This window comes from Gadus morhua, chromosome 4 (assembly GCF_902167405.1).
Source record: "Gadus morhua chromosome 4, gadMor3.0, whole genome shotgun sequence".
Taxonomy (NCBI): domain Eukaryota; kingdom Metazoa; phylum Chordata; class Actinopteri; order Gadiformes; family Gadidae; genus Gadus; species Gadus morhua.
Window position 1 is genome coordinate 517,943 of NC_044051.1, and position 17,017 is coordinate 534,959.

A 17,017-nucleotide genomic window follows, 5' to 3' on the forward strand; every position below is an offset into this window, starting at 1 on the left:
GGCATACTTTCACATAAAGCACTTTCAAACTTGAATGATAAATGAAAGATGTTTATTTATTTTTTTAAATAAAAATAAAAATCCCAGTGAATAAAAAAAAAGTACAAAAACAGTGAGACCCTTTTGCCAGGTGATGATTTATTTAATATAACATCACAGCTTTCTATCGAGTACAGCCAACAAAATGGCAGCAATCGTAGTGTTATGGGAACCCACAGGCCCGACATCGGAGGTGGTCCTTCTCCAGCAGGCCTCGGTCAGAGTTCGGAACGTTTAAACGGAGTGGAAACGCAAATCAACCCGCTATAGTACGGCCAAGAGTGCTAATGGAATAACACCAGTGATAGTGTCAGCATACAGTGTTTACATTCAGAGGTACATTGTCGTCTGCATGATGCTCTGGGGGGGGACTTCACCATCAGATATCTTCTGTTCACCGAAGGATACCATCCAATGACATCCCGCTGTCAGGGCCCCCCCGGCCCCCCTAACGGTGGGGGCTTCCTCTTCCTGCTGGCGCTGTCGTGTCTGTGGACGCGCAGGTGGATCTTCATGTTGGACTGCTGGGTGAAGCCCTTGTCGCAGTAGGGGCAGCTGTGGGGCTTCTCCCCGGTGTGGACCCGGACGTGTCTCTTCAGGTGGTTCTTGGTGCTGAAGCGTTTCTCGCAGCGCTCGCAGGCGTACGGCCGCTCGCCCGTGTGCACGCGCACGTGCTCCTTCAGCTGCTGCGCCGTGAAGAAGCGCCGGGCGCAGCCGTCGCACTGGAAGGGCTTCACGCCCGCGTGCCTGCGCAGGTGCAGCTCGTACGAGGTCAGGTACCTGAAGCCCCGCCCACACTCGCTGCACAGGTAGGGCTGGTCCGGCGAGTGCACGCGCAGGTGGGTCTTCAGCACGCCCTTCTCCTTGAAGGCCTTGCCGCAGACGGAGCAGGCGAAGGGCCGCGCCCCCGAGTGGCGGCGCAGGTGTACCGTGAGCGAGGAGCGGTGCGTGAACGTCTTGCCGCACTGCGGGCACACGATAGGCTCCTCCCCGCGCCGGTGCGCCTGCAGGTGCCTCTGCAGCCCGCCCTCCGAGACCAGCCGCCGCGGGCAGCGCTCGCACTGGTACACCTGCTTGGCACGCCGCGGCGGGGCGGGCTGGGGGGGGGGCGCCGCGGGGCAGCGGTGCTCCAGGAGGTCCGGCCAACGGGGGAAGGCGCGGCCGCACTGGGGGCAGGAGTGGCTCCGGCCGCCGTCGAGGGCGGAGCCCAGGGTGTCGCTCTGGGCGTCGCCGCCACCACCACCGTCAGCCAATCGGAAGTCCTCTGCGGTTCGGTCGCCGCTCGGCTCCGCCTGGACGGACGGTCGGTCTGCGGAGGGGGGTGGGGGGGGTGGGGGTCGACAGCGTGAGCCTCTTGGCGCAAGGTCGTGTGTTTAGTCGTAGGGAATCGGCCTCACGATGACTGGGGGTTAGCGCCGTACGATGCGTGTTGTGATCTGAGAGCAGTGCGAGGGCAGGGAGAACCCCAACGCTCCCATGAACCCCTCTCCCCGCCCCCCCTCACCGTGGCGGCCGGAGGAGCGGCCGAGAAGAGACGGGTCCTCCTGCAGCCGGGCGGCGGCCTCGCCCTCCCCCTCCTCGCTGAAGGGGTCGCCCGGGGTCAAGCTGGTCCCTTTGGACGCCAGCGAGGACAGAATGACGGCCGACCTGAAGGGGAAGCGGTCTGGGGGGGGGGGAGATCTTGGTCAGTAGAGGCTCAGACGCACAGAGAGAGAGAGAGAGAGAGAGAGAGAGAGAGAGAGAGAGAGAGAGAGAGAGAGAGAGAGAGAGAGAGAGAGAGAGAGAGAGAGAGAGAGAGAGAGAGAGAGAGAGAGAGAGAGAGAGACAGAGAGACAGAGAGACAGAGAGACAGAGAGAGAGAGAGAGAGAGAGAGAGAGAGAGAGAGAGAGAGAGAGAGAGAGAGAGAGAGAGACAGAGAGACAGAGAGAGAGAGAGAGAGAGAGAGAGAGAGACTTCCTCTTGTAATACTGCTGCTTGCTTTCTCGAGGATTGAGATGTGTTGCATTTCACACACGTGTAATTGACAGGCAAGATGGTTTCTCTGGACCAATCAGGGCATCTCTTCCCTGATTGGTTCAGGGAATCCGCCTTCCTTAACATGAGCTGGGAGCTGTCTAAAATCTAATTTGGCTGAAATGTATATTCTCATGCGCATTCCACTCACAAATGGCTCGCAACCTGTCAGCCAACAAACGCCACCCCGATGATATCTAATGATGGCTCACCTACAGCACCTTGACACATTGTTGACTTACTCTTCTCTAACTTCGCTGACCCTCTGGTTGGGTGCTGGAAGAGCGTTCTTAAATCTTCCGTGTCTGATCCGAAATCCTCCAGTCGGGGGACGAGTGAGTCGAGGTCCGGGTGGGAGGCCACCTGAGCAGGGACGGAGAGGTCCCAGTGAGGGCGTGGGGTTCAGTAGAGTCACCACTAGGGGGCGACATCCTCCTTCCTAAAGTAGGCACATGAACTTTGGGGCCGTCGTGATTCTTCTTCTTAAGAGATACTGTTACAGCCTATACTGGTGTATTCGCTGCTAACCCCGGCAATCTCTGAAACAGCTTAGCATAGTTTAAACAAACAAGATCCGAACATAATCTAAACATATGAGATATTAACATAGAGAGCCAGTGAGCCAAAAATATTTTTTTTATTTCAACGTGTATTAGATCACTGTAACTAAAATACCACCGTGATTTAGGGTTAAAACTCAATGATTTCACCCTTCTCCCTAAAACCCTGAATGTTCCACTCTGCTGTGAACTTTCCATGTCGCTAAGACATCATGAAAAAGAAGGTAACCTGATCGGACCTGTTAGGTCAGTCAGCAGTTGTTTAATTGTGCCCAGGCTGATCCTGCAGAAGCCTTAATTATAGTGTTGATGGTCTACTTCTAGGTGGGACTGTACACAATACCCAATTATTTTATTTGTATTCTTTTTGTAGCTTTAAATACAGCCCCTTGATGAATGTAATTACTAACTGTACATTAAAAAGTATTTCTGCTCAATTTAAATGGTTGAATCTCCTCGAGACTGAATATTTACGACAGCGTTTCTGCAGCTCGATGCGGTTCTGCAATGATTCCGTCTTTACGGAGATATTACCGAACCGCTTAAGACAAAACCGGATCGTTTTCGCCCGTTTCGGCTCCGTGTGGACGGGGCCTACGGAGATTGCGGCGGAGGGAAATCCTCAACTTCCAAAGACTCAGTCTGAACGAAGCCCCTCCCCCCCCCTCACTAATAACAGAACTCTAAGCCCAAAGCACGTTTTTTAAACGCGTTTCTAATTCCAGCAGAATTTCCAGTAGTACCACATAGTTTAAACGTATGACAGCCTACCTCAACAAAACTAGAGACTGGGAGAAGCTCCTCCAGCCGTGACAGAAACTCCCACACAAGGATCTGGAGAGATGTGTCAAAACGACATCCGTAGTGTTCTGGGAAGGAGTTCTGTTTGAGAGGGGGGGAAGAAGACTAAGGCCCAATCCCATTTCTACCCCTTACCCCTTCCCCTTACCCCTCCCCCTTGTTTTGAAGGGGGAAGGGATAGGGGTAAGGGGTAGAAATGGGATTGGGCCTAAACAAAGTGTCCAGATCATACCCTGATGCATAAAAAGTGTATCAGGGTATTACTGTGTGAGCAAAGATAAGAAGTGTTATTGTTCATTTAAAGAAAGCGAGAGAACACCCCAACAAACGGATCAATAATTGATCATCATGAAGGGTAGTCCCTGCCCGTAATGTTTCTATGGTCCTGAACAATCACAAAAAAATAAAAAAATAATCATCCCTCACCTTGAAAAAATCATATTTTTTTCTGAAAGACTTTTTGTCTGTGAATGTTTGAACCAGTTCCACAAAGGCCGTCTTTGAAACACCTAGATCTCCATCCGGGAACTGCAGAAAACAAAAACATAGATTTGTGCAAACGCATCAACTTTATTGCATATTGGGACACATAGAAATACACGATAAACAAACTGGATCAACATTTAAAAAGAGTAACAAGAGTAACAAACTAAGCAAAAACAAACATCACCCAGCAAACCCTGCTGGCACCATTAAAAGGGTCAGGGTTAGAACCATTTATCTTATGAACCCATCTCCCACGTGTACCTCTTCCGGTGTGTCCTGTGTTGTCAACAGCTGGATGGCGATCAACTGCTCCTCGATCGCTGTACTGTCCAACTCGTCGTCCCCCTGCACCAGCTCCAGGATGAACTGGAGAACACGTTCATTAGGTCTGGAGCTATCCAATCAGACGATACCTTTACCATGCACATTCAGTACGATAACCCCGTATGCAACACTTGACATGTTGACGAAGTGTCTGCACTTCTGGTTCAGTGATTCTTGCACTAGGTAACTTGGGAACAAAGCTCGCTAGATTCTTGCAGCAGATTAATGACCACATGAAGGTGAAGGTACCGACCCTCGCCCGCAGTCCCAATACGAGCTCAGCCATCTGCCTGGGAGTCAGAAGTTCTGGAACCATCTCCGTTACCAAGGTGACGAACTCCGCCAGCTTCCCGTACTGCTGTACGTTGCGTTGCTGGGCAACGCGCCACATGCACGCCGACATCAAGCGGAGGGGAGGGACAAGAAGACGCAGCGAGGCCAGCGGGAGCTGAGCGTCTGAAACCGATGAAGCAGAAGTAATGACTTTAATTTCGGTGGTTTCATGGTTTCATTGCATTGACTTTTAACAATTGAAATAAAAACGTCGCCTGCAATTAAAACGAATTGAATGATTGGCGCACACCTGTGCCGTCGAGGAAGGTGTCGTTGTTGACAGCCATCGTCGTTGCTCTCGAACCACCGGGCGGCTGGTTCTGGTTCAACCCAACGGGGTCTGGACGGTCGCCTCCCCGGTATGATGGTTGCGTCAGTGGCTCTCCTCGATAGTCGCATGGATCTGGAGAGAAAGAGGAAGGCTGAGGATACTGCAGACTAAAGAGGAGTGGAGGCTGTTGACTAGTGCGATAGTTTTTATCGATGGGCGGGTCTACTGGCCACACTTTGTGCGTTAAAATAACAGTGATTACCATCGTTTTAACCTAGGCAGTCAAAGGAGTCAAAGCGAGACAAGGTAAAGCCTTCTCTCGCCTGCAGACAACTGTACACTTGTATGGATCGCAAGCAACGTTGACAGTATACATATTAGTTAAGCTCGTTGTTTCCTCTTCTTTCAAGAAGTGAGTTCAATGACACCAGTAGTTTTATGGCGACACATGAAACAAACCTAAATTCAATTTTGTGATAAAAGGAATAGATAAAGCAAGAACAATTTAAAGTCTGACCCACTGACTTCATGACAACAACATGATCCAAGTGATCCTTATCCTCCACGATTTGTACATCCGGGTCAAAGATGCTCACTTACAAAATAAAATACCTTGTAGCGCGATTGTAATATGTTATATCATTCTGTTGCTGTATGAGTCTCCCTCCGAGGCGCCTGGTTCCATGCCAAAAGCCTGTGAAATAACATGGGGTTTTTGAATGATCGTACATAACAAACTGTGGGTGGCGAAGAAGTAGATTCCACTTGGGTTTTGGATTGTAGGTGCCGTTAAAGTAGTAAACGATTATAAATGCTACTTTAACGGCACCGACAATCCAAAACCCAAGTGGAATCTAGATGGAAAAAGTGTGTTGTTCAAAACATGAGCAGCTTTTACTTCTTCGCCACCTACAGAGTTTGTTATGTACGATCATTCAAAAACCCAGACATTTCAGACCGATGGAAACAGGAGCCTCGGAGGCGGGACTTATTCTTCAGAGCTATATTGTGTATGGAGTATATTTAACTATAAAGATGAAATAGTCACCATAACCTAACCAGCGGGGTCAAGTTAACCCACACCACCCGCACCTACTTGAAAGATTGATGAAGGGAAAACATTTTATTGTACAAAGATTTATTGCGTTACTATTAAAAGTCATGCAAATACATTTTAATTAGTGCGAAATAGTAAAAGAACGTAGTGGCCACTTTGAAGGTTTGTAGTGTCGTGGATAAAACCCACGATCTAATACTAAATACAAATTACGAGAGGTTTGGTTTTATTGCCACCGCAGAGAGTAACATTATCTGAGTTGCCTGCAAAGAACTCGCGAACAATCTTGGAGCTCCGCCTTATATAATAATTGTGTGATTCCCTAAGATGTCCTTGGCCGATCACAATGCTCTAAACTACGGGGCCTCGGACGTTCACGCCCACGATATCCAAGATACATTTCATACAGTTATTACAAGTATTACGTACAAAAGGTTGACATATTAAACATTAGTTAGATGAAGTGAGGTCTTTCAATAAAATCCATTCATCGCCTTGTTTATTAACGTGATCTTAAATCACCATGACTTACCACATGGGTTTAAGAGATGAGCACTGCGAAAGCAATGTTCATTTAAACTGTAATAGTTAATAACGCCACTTTATTAGTCCATGGCATATACAGTCATAATCCTAAAGCTGGTAGCGTCTGATTTTAACCGGGGTATGGATTAGTTACCTTAACTCTAATTTGGAGCCTACAGATTATATTCTAAAGCCAGACCAGGAGCCATGGGAGAGCGTTTCCTCTCACCGTGACGGGGGCAGGCCGTCTTTTAGGGGCCCCTTATACCTAAACGAGGGGCGCAACCTCAGTAACACGTCAAAGAGGAACACGTGTAAATGTCCTCAGAATGCCAACACTGGTTGACCAAGGAAAGCCAGCTAATATCTAGTGTTTAACATTTGGCTCCATTGTACATATATTTACCTTATATTCTTGTATAATTCATACTTTAAGCTGACCTTACTTGTATCTAATTGGACTGAGAGATGGCCTGATGTGATTGGCTAGAGAGGAATGTCTGTCTGATCCTCTGGGCTGTTGAATAACGATGGAACAAGGTCTGGAGCATGCCCCCCCCCCCCCCTGCTGTGAATTCCTTCTCCACCAATATATCCCAACATTCGGCAAATATGCTTTTAAACCTTCTTTATTGTTTTCTCTGAACTCAGTTCTGCAAAAAAAAAAATCCTATTAGAATAAAAGGTCATCCACAAAAGTACCCGTTGAGAATCTCCATGTGTGGCCAGGGTGGGCGTGTCCGGGACAGACCATAACAACCCAACGCGTCTCCCTGGGATTGTTTCTGCCCGCCACCGACCAACAGGAACACATCAAGCGTTCTTCTTCTCTTTGGTGTGAACGCGCATGTGGATCTTCATGTTGCAGCTCTGCTGGAAGCGCCTGCTGCACACCACACACTGGTACGGCTTCTCCCCGGTGTGCGTCCGGACGTGCCGGGTCAGAGAGTTGCCGGTCCGGAACCTCTTGTCGCAGTGGGTGCAGGGGTGCGGTCGCTCGCCCGTGTGGATGAGCTGGTGCACGCGGCGCCGCTGCGACGAGGCGAAGCGCCGGCTGCACGCGTTGCAGGGGAAGGGCTTCTCCCCGCTGTGCATGCGGTTGTGCTGCACCAGCGACGTCATGTGGTTGAAGCCCTTGCCACACTCGCTGCAGAGGTAGGCGTACTCTGCGCCGTGCAGCTTCAGGTGCGCCCGGAGCACGCCCTTCTCCTTGAAGCGCTTCCCGCAGAAGGTGCAGGGGAAGGGCCTCTCCCCGGTGTGCAGGCGCAGGTGCGTCTTCAGCCAGTGGACCGACTTCAGCACCTTGTTGCACTGGGGGCACACCACCGAGCGGTTGACCCCGTGCGTCGCCTGGTGCTTCCTCAGGGCCTTCTCCGAGCCCAGCTGCCGCTGGCACTGGTCGCACTGGAAGGTCCGCGTTGCCGTCGCCGCCGCCGCCGCCGCCGCCGCCGCCGCCGCCGCCTTCTGCTGCTCGTGGGCCAGGAGGTGCGACCTCAGGGCGTTCTCCGAGCCCAGCCGCCGCAGGCACTGCTCGCACTGCAGCCCTGGCCCCGCCCCTTCGAGCCCCGCCCCTTCAGGCCCCGCCCCTTCAGGCCCCGTGGCGTGCGCCATGAGGTGCCGCGTCAGGGCCTTCTGTGAGAACAGCTGTCTCTGGCAGCGGCCGCACTGGAAGCCCCGCCCAATGGCGCCGTGCACGCTGCAGCGGTGGCCCAGCAGCTCCGCCCAGCTGCTGAACCTCCGGCCGCAGTACGGGCAGGACTGGCTCCGGGCGGCCACGGGGGCGGAGCCAGGGGGGCTGGCGCTGGCGAGGGGGGGGGGCGGGAGGGGAGGAACCGATGACCTCTGGCTCCTCCGGCTCCGACTCCGGCTCCCCCTCCTCCTCTTCCTCCTCCTCCTCATCTTCTTCCTCATCTTCCTCCTCATCTTCCTCCTCCTCTCCGTCTCCATCGAGTGGAGGGCGCTGGGCGGCCGTGACGTCTGTGGAGGAAAGACCACAGCGACAGCTTCAGCCCGGTGGGGGTGCGTCTCCACAGACCGTGGACGAACTCACCGGGACGTGGTCTGCCTCACCCTGCTCCCGGAGGTCCAGCCCCGGTACGCTCTCCCCCGCTGCCCCCTCCTCGATGAAGTAGTCCTCAGCCCGGAGGCCGAGCCGCCTGGAGGCCAGAGAGGACAGGAGCACCCGGGAGCTGAAGGACGGCGGGTCTAGGGGGGGGGGGGGGGGGGAGGCGCAGCGTTAGGAACGGGGACCTTCAGGCCCTCCTTTAGCCCGGCTATGCCCCGTCCCTCCCCGTTCTGTGATTGGTTCCCCATCTCAGGCGAAAATCGGATCCATGGAACCCAGGCTGGGTTCCATGGATCCGATTTTCGCCTGAGATGGGGAACCAATCACAGAACGGGGAGGGACGGCCAGACGATGACGGCGTCTACGCGACACACCCATCGTCTTCTTCCTCTTCGGATTCCTGTCGCTCTACATATGTCATCGGGTATAATCGATACGATTGGCTATGAGCTACGTACAGACTCATGATAGACATTCGTATCGCCCAATAAACGGCTCCGGGCAATCGTAAACCACGCCTCGAATACGAGAAAATGAATGTGTGGTTCCCAGACCTCTCCTCAATGTCGATTGAGATGAGGTCTGGCCTTAGCCAGGCTAGCCCTCATTGGTGGTAACCAGTGTCCTAGGACCTAGAAAGGAGACCTGAGGAACCTAACGCAGGTAGACGAGGAGAGGAAGGAAACGAGATCTCAGGGAAATGACAGAATTCAGCAAGTGATAAAACTAATGAACCAACAGGAAATGCAAATTGTGTGCATGGTCCACAAACAAAGTCAAAGCGAACAAAAGCAGGATCTTACTCTTCTTCAACTTCCAGCCTTTTTGTCGATGCTTCAGTAGAGTAGTAAAGTCTTCAGGGTCGGAGATAAAGTGGTGAGCATCGGGGTCCAGGGAATCAAGGTGGAAGTTGGAGGCCACCTGAACAATGAAGGACAGCTCCTATGATTAGAAAGGGCAATGACTGCTTCTACTGGGCTGAACTGGACTCCAAAACATGAGATGAAAGTTAGCTTTCTGGTAAAACTGAAGATGTGACATTTAATTTGACCTTTTTGTGATTTTAATAAATATGCATTTGAATACCCGTACGTTCCATTTTTCCACATTTGGCTGTGGAACAGTGTTTCAGTTTGCTTACGGCTGGTGAATGCCAACTATAAGAAAACCGAAACACTTAATAACCATATCTGATTGAGAGATTTGGTCATGGTAGGTATCTGAAAGCCCCGCCCTCCTCATGTCCTGATAAACTGTTATATGTGCATCGTCAGGCAGAGGATTCCTGAAGGTCTGAGCTGCTTCGTTGGGTTTCCTGCGTCTGCCCAAGAACAGAGTATTGAACGGGAGACTTTTTGGTCGGTTTGGAAGAAACAGACTTGGAACCTGCCCTTTGGTCTGAATCAGCCTCTTCATCTGACGAGCCAGGGGTCAACAAGAGGACTAAAGCGGAGGTCTCCTCTCCAACTCCCCCACACCCACCTCACAGAACCCAGACACCGGGAGCAGCTCCTCCAGCCGACAGAGGAACTCCCACACCACCACCTGCAGCGTTGTGTCGAAGCGGGATCCATAATGCTCCGGGAAGACTTTCTGCGGGGAAAAATAAAGACAACGTCTTATTAAAAGTATATCAAAACCACAGCCACCAGATGGCGATGAAGACGATATGTTGGCAGGGATGATCTTTAAAGAACAATAACAGATCAACCCTTACCTTGAAAAAAGTTTTCTTTTCACTTGGTTTGTCCCTCAATTTTTGGACCAGTTCTACAAACGCCTTCTTTGACACCTCCACCTCTCCGTCTGGGAGCTGTCAGCAGGAGAAACACATGATTCGCTCTGTTATGCATTATATCTGGACACATATTTGATTTACAGCAATAAGAAACAGCAAAACGTAATTATTTACCCTTTGAGTTAGCCATGTCCTCCCCACCCTGACTGACTTCAGACAGAGGTCATCAATGAGCCGGTTGGTCTGGGTTTGAACCCTGAACCAATCGGCAGGGTCGTTACCTCTTCTCCTGGGCCATTGGTCTTCAGCAGGCGGACGCTGTTCAGCTGCTTCTGGAGCGCCGGACTGTCTGACTGCTCCTCGCTCTGCAGCATCTCCAGGATGAGCTGGAGAGCAGTTCAGAAGAGCCCATGAAATGAACTCATTCGGCCCATTCGATCCAAATGAAAGGTTTGATCTGTTCTTTAAGTCTCATTGCGGTCGTGCACCTCTTTTACAACATAGCGAATAGAATATACATAACTGATGACAAAATTATTGTGTTTTTCTTCTGACCCCTGCTACACAAAGTTACCCCAAATCCTATCAAACCTTTATCGGACAGACCTTTTAACTATACCTTAGTAACAATTCTTGCCAATTAAATATGATAGTTAAAGACCACATGAAGGTGAAGGTACCGACCCTCGCCCGCAGTCCCAATACAAGCTCAGCCATCTGCCTGGGAGTCAGAAGTTCTGGAACCATCTCCGTTACCAAGGTGACGAACTCCGCCAGCTTCCCGTACTGCTGTACGTTGCGTTGCTGGGCAACGCGCCACATGCACGCCGACATCAAGCGGAGGGGAGGGACAAGAAGACGCAGCGAGGCCAGCGGGAGCTGAGGGTCTAGAAGATGAGATAACCTCGTGTTACGACCCCATCTGGACATGTTTGGTTTATACACCAAGTGGCTAACGGGCAGGGTTCAGAAGTTAAACATTTCTCTTTCTGTAAACCGTTACTATAGTATAGTATAGGTCTCTATAGTATGCTCATCACAGAAATTAAGAAACATCTAAAATCTAAGTCTAATGAAACGAGGATAGATGGAAACTAACCTGTGCCCGCTTTGAAGGCTAGTTCCAGTTCCTTGTTCTCGGCCATGGTGGTTATCCGGTGGTTCAGGTTCTGTTTCTGCTTCTGGTTCTTCTCCTAAACGGGTTTTTCTTTTGCATCTGACACAGCTATTGGCTCAAGACGACGATACACGCGGCAGCTTCAACAGCACTTTCCGATCTTCTGCTTCTGAGATGTTGCAGGAACCTTGTGAGAAACAGACACGGGAACGGTCTGACGGACAACATTAAGGGGGAACATGTTTCCTTTTAGAAGGACAGACGTGGCTTACTAAAGATATAACTTGTGGTGTTTTGTACCCTTATCTATCCATGATGAACAGTGCCATTAACTCGAACTCAGTTGGTTTGATTAACTTATAATTCTTTGATAGTTATCAACAAGAAACAACAATATAAACATTTACCTGTAAGCGCTATCTTTTTCCGGTTATTTTCCGGGTCAGGCTTTTTATCCTTCAAATTAAAAGTACATACAGACAGAGTCGATATCGCCATGATTAAGGCTTCATTATTTTCCTGTAATTCTCCCGTCGATATAATTTTGGAAAATATTAAAAGCACCGAGATAAAATATATAAACTGCAGCAGGTGTAGAACAGTTCTGTTGAGTCTATATGATTTTAAAACAATTATTCTATTGACCATACATATTCCATACAGACAGATTCCATATCAACATGATTAAGGCTTCATTATTTTCCTGTAATTCTCCCGTCGATATAATTTTGGAAAATATTAAAAGCACCGAGATAAAATATATAAACTGCAGCAGGTGTAGAACAGTTCTGTTGAGTCTATATGATTTTAAAACAATTATTCTAGTTAACCACTAGATGGTGGAATAGGCCTACTCTTAGCTATTAGAGTGACCGTACTCAGAATTGAAATAATACAATAGAAAGAGTAGGCCAATAAGTTAAATGAACTCTCAAAACGTATTGTATAATATTAGTAACAGGTTAACGTTAATGCTTAATTAAATAAATCGTTAATTTGGAGCTAGAGGAATCAACTGAAGAAAGTTTAAAATATTGAGTTGTTGAAGAGATGTTGATATTGCATTATATTTGGGCAGTTATTAATGCAGTTAGTATCGAGATTGTCATTTAAAATGGCTTGTGCAACAGGGAAGATGTGTCAGTTATAAATTAATTGCATACATTACCTTTAAAACCCATTAACGTTTAAAAGCAAAAGAAGATATATAAAACCAATTGCAATAAAAAGTTGAATTGATATGCCATTCTTACAATTACAGAAGCTTTCTCTATATTGTAATGGTTTTCCTTTTGTGTCATTGCATAAGTTTGATCATTAATAGCACCGTACCTAGCTAATGTCCATCATCATCATTATCATCATCATTATCATCCTCCTCATCATCGTAATCATCGTCTTCAAAATGAATTCATATTGCACTTATCGGGCAGAACAGCAATACATCGTACCAACATCTGAATCACAGAAACCCAACTGAGGGGAAGACTAAAACGAAGAACAAGAGACGACGCGTGAAAACAAAACACTCGAATACTTCAAGATGGAGTTTTTCAAATATTGACAGATTGTACGTTCCTCGGTCCCTCCCTATCGTCACGGTGGACGCTGAGCTGAGTGCTGGAGACGTTTTGAGGGGCTGGGATGGTGTGTAGGCAGATGTGTTTTGTATGTAAGCACAGAAACTGAGCTTGGCAGGAGAAACGCGCCAGGTGGAGGCTCAGCCAGCCAGAATCCCATTACTTGTTCAGGGAAGGGCTGTGTGTGTGGTGTGTGTGTGTGTGTGTGTGTGTGTGTGTGTGTGTGTGTGTGTGTGTGTGTGTGTGTGTGTGTGTGTGTGTGTGTGTGTGTGTGTGTGTGTGGTGTGTGTGTGCGCGCGCGCGGGTGCATGGGTGTGCTGAGGTGTGTGTGCGTGTGTGTGCTCTGGCATGTACCAGCGCGGTGTGCGTGTGTGTGTGTGTGCGCGCGCGCGCGTGTGTATGCACGTGCGTCTGAGTGTGGGTGTGCTCAGGCATTTGCCAGTGTCATGTGGGGAAAGGGTGGGGAGTTAAGGGGAGGGGGGGGGTGGGTTGCTGCGCGTGTCAGGGGTGACGTCTGTGTGTGAGCGCACACACGTGCGTGCGTGTGTGTGTGCGGTAATTACTTTTTCGATGAGGAGTTTGAGATGGAGGTGATGGCAGCGGGGGTGAACAGGGGTGATTAGAGAGGGCTGGCGGTGCGAGGAAGAGGGGGGGGGGGTTGTCAGAAGTTATCTCCCGATCTCATCTCCTCGTGCGCAGTCTGGCGGATTCCCTCGATGGCTTAGCGGCTCGGCGCGGCGGCGGCTGTCAATCGGGGCCCGCAAACGCCCGCAGAGAAATCGATGCCTATCTGCTGCGCCGTTTCTATTTTTACCCAGAAGCCTCGGCAGCAGCACCCCCGCCCCCACTCTCCCACTCCCCACTCTCCCCCCCGCTGGCTTTGATAAGGATGCTGCCTGCTCGGGTCTTCGCTTTGTCTCCCATAAGCTCCCCCCCCCCCCCGGACTGATCAGGTGACGATAAGGGGGGGACCATCTAAGACCCGGCAGGGGATTCTACCTGACCGGCCCTTTGTTCACAGAGAGTCGGACAGAGCGCCACTAGGGGTGTTACTGGTGTTACTGGTGTTACTGGTGTTACTGGTGTTACTGGTACTTACTGGTGGTGTTACTGGGGTTACTGGTGCTAACTGGTGGTGTTGCTGGTGCTAACTGGTGGTGTTACTAGTGCTAACTGGTGGTGTTGCTGGTGCTAACTGGTGGTGATACTGGGGTTGTGTGACTTGGGTTATTGCACGGGACAACATCACTGTAATAATATCTGTCTGTCTGTCTGTCCGTCTGTCCGTCTGTCCGTCTGTCTGTCTGTCTGTCTGTCTGTCTGTCTGTCTGACTGTCCGTCTGTCCGTCCGTCCGTCCGTCCGTCTGTCTGTCTGTCTGTCTGTCTGTCTGTCTGTCTGTCTGTCTGTCTGTCCGTCCGTCCGTCCGTCTGTCTGTCTGTCTGCCTGTCTGCCTGCCTGTCTGTGGTTCCATCCTGCTTCCTAATATAACGTTATGATATCTTATTACAGTGTCCGGTTGTAATTGAGCAGTAGATTGGTTGTTTAAATTGAAGCGGTAAATCCTGCGTGTTGACTTTGGTCCACCAATTATTTTTAGTTGACATCTGATCTCATGGAGCCTGAGGATTCATTTAGTCCAACCTAAACCATGTTTGCTGTTATTAAAACCCTCGCAAACTCCACTTCCTGCCAACAGCTGTGCCTTCTGCTCACCTCGTCGAACACGGTCACACGCCCCCATATGCACGCACACACACGCATACACATGGTCACAAACACACACACATGCACACACAAGCACACACACACATACATACACATACATACACAGATACGCCCACGTACGCACGCACAAACGCTTGCACACACACACACACACACACACACACCACACACACACACACACACACACACAAATGGTCACAAACATGGTCACACACCCACATACACACGCACGCACACACACGCACGCACGCACACACACACAACACGCACACATACATACACACATACGCCCATGTACACACACACACACACACACATGCACACACACACACACACATGGTCACACTCCCAAATACTCACATACTCACTCACAAACACACACGCACACACACTTTTGCCTTGCAGTTGATTTTGCTGGCTCTTCCCCTCCTTGTTTACTCCCTCAATCTGAGTGAGTAAACAAAAGCGAGTTAAGTCAAAACCAGTTTGTTAATGTGCTCAGACGTTACTATGTGTGTTCATTCAGAGCGATCCTAAACCAGTTTGTTAATGTGCTCAGACGTTACTATGTGTGTTCATTCAGAGCGATCCTAAACCAGTTTGTTAATGTGCTCAGACGTTACTATGTGTGTTCATTCAGAGCGATCCTGAACCAGTTTGTTAATGTGCTCAGACGTTACTATGTGTGTTCATTCAGAGCGATCCTAAACCAGTTTGGTTAATGTGCTCAGACGTTACTATGTGTGTTCATTCAGAGCGATCCTGAACCCCTGAACATGGGGGTTCTGCTGGTGCTCTTGGTTCTGACCAGCTGCTGTCAGGCATCCCTCCCACATCTGGGCTCCCGGTTCTCTCCTTCTCCCATCCTGTCGATTTCACCCTGGCAGAAATCTGCCTTCCGTCGTCTCTAGATCAGATGTGAACAGATCTTCTGATCTTTCCAAATCCGATTTCGGTGCCACTTTCATGTCTGGTTCTAGACCTGGGCCCGTTTTTCAAAAATCAATGTTAACAGTTGAAGTGAAAGATGGGATGTAATCCTTATCGACTGGAGACGGGTCAGTACCGTCCACACAGCAGCGGGCCTCTTCCCTCGGACTAAACCCATCCAGAGCACTCACTCACTAACGAGCTGCTGGACGCCCGAGTCCTCATCAGCCGCAGGTTGGCTAATGTTGTTTGGGCAACGCGAGAGAGAGACACAGGCAGCAATTAACATCTCATTAAGCAGTTCTAAGCACTGTGAATGAAGGCAGAATGCTGACGCCAACCCGCTCGCTGTAAATGGATCCTCGGAGCGGACGTAGAAACTAAACTACTGATGGCTTTTCCCCGGGAAGTCGAGTGAAAAACAGCGGAGAGAAGAAAGAAAGTGAGCGCCTCAGCATAAGGTGCGCGCGACGGGGGACGCTGAGGCCCACCCGTCAAACCATTAAGAAGGCTCAGGCTAAATCGCTTTCTGTGTCGTCGTCGCCCCCCCTCCCAAAAAACAGGTCATTAACACCGAGTCATCCATCACCCAGCAGCAGCTGTTAGCGTACTGGTGGTGGGAGGGGGGGGGGGGGGGGGGGGGGGGCATATGGGGGGGTTATTTTGTCAAGTTAGCCCGTAATGTGTTGAATAAAAGCGTGATTATTTAAGGATCGGCTGTTATGTGTCGTCGTTTGTTACTTTTGTCATTTTTAATTTGGCTTCCGGGTGTAAACGGTGAGCGATGCACCCGGCGTTGGCGGCAGATGACATGGTGTCGAATCGGGGAGATTAAGGATGATAAGCGGATGTCGAGGAGAGGGATGAAGATTAACGCAGATTTGGCTTTTCACAGAGGTAAAGAGGGATTTTATTAGATTGTATAAAATGGTTATCGTTAGTATGGAGTTGAAGCATGGCCTGGTTGGTTTCTCTCTCCCTCTCTCTCTCCCTCTCTCCCTCTCTATCTCTCTCTCTCTCTCTCCCTCTCTCCCTCTCTATCTCTCTCTCTGTCTCTCTCTCTCTCTCAGAACACAATATGGGGACCAATACTTCTGTCGAACACTAAATAAAAACACAGACCCGGTGATGTTGACTCGTCCCGTCTCTACATCTGCTCTTGACTAGACCTCGTCTGTGTCAATGTTTGACGACTGGTTCCGCTTTAATTACAGATTTCCTTCTGTGCTCCTCTCCCAAATTCCAGGGATTATCCAATTACTGCCCGCGTGGCGGCAAACAGCAGAGCTCTTTGCTTTTCACTAATTGGACGAGAAGTGATGCCGGCGCTCAAAGCAGAGGACCAGCTCCGGGGAGCATTGACTAGAACAGAGGAGGAGGAGGAAGGAGGAGAATGAGGCGAAGAAGAGGAAGGAGAAGAATGAGGAGGAGGAAGAAGGAGAAGAATGAGG

At 49.9% G+C, this 17,017-nt stretch overlaps 1 protein-coding gene across 1 annotated transcript; it reads right to left on the reverse strand.

Moving 5' to 3' along the window:
* Positions 1–35: 35 nt before the first annotated feature.
* LOC115542906 (zinc finger protein 658) lies at positions 36–10,070 on the reverse strand. Its single transcript, XM_030355398.1, has 13 exons — positions 9,958–10,070; positions 9,279–9,396; positions 8,481–8,615; positions 7,226–8,387; positions 5,346–5,423; positions 4,808–4,960; positions 4,478–4,680; positions 4,162–4,266; positions 3,841–3,942; positions 3,385–3,495; positions 2,296–2,416; positions 1,544–1,702; positions 36–1,348 (listed from the first exon to the last, which is right to left on the reverse strand). The coding sequence occupies exons 4-13, from the start codon at positions 8,355–8,357 to the stop codon at positions 468–470; spliced, it is 3,045 nt and encodes a 1,014-aa protein (XP_030211258.1). The 5' UTR covers positions 8,358–8,387; positions 8,481–8,615; positions 9,279–9,396; positions 9,958–10,070; the 3' UTR covers positions 36–467.
* Positions 10,071–17,017: the final 6,947 nt, after the last annotated feature.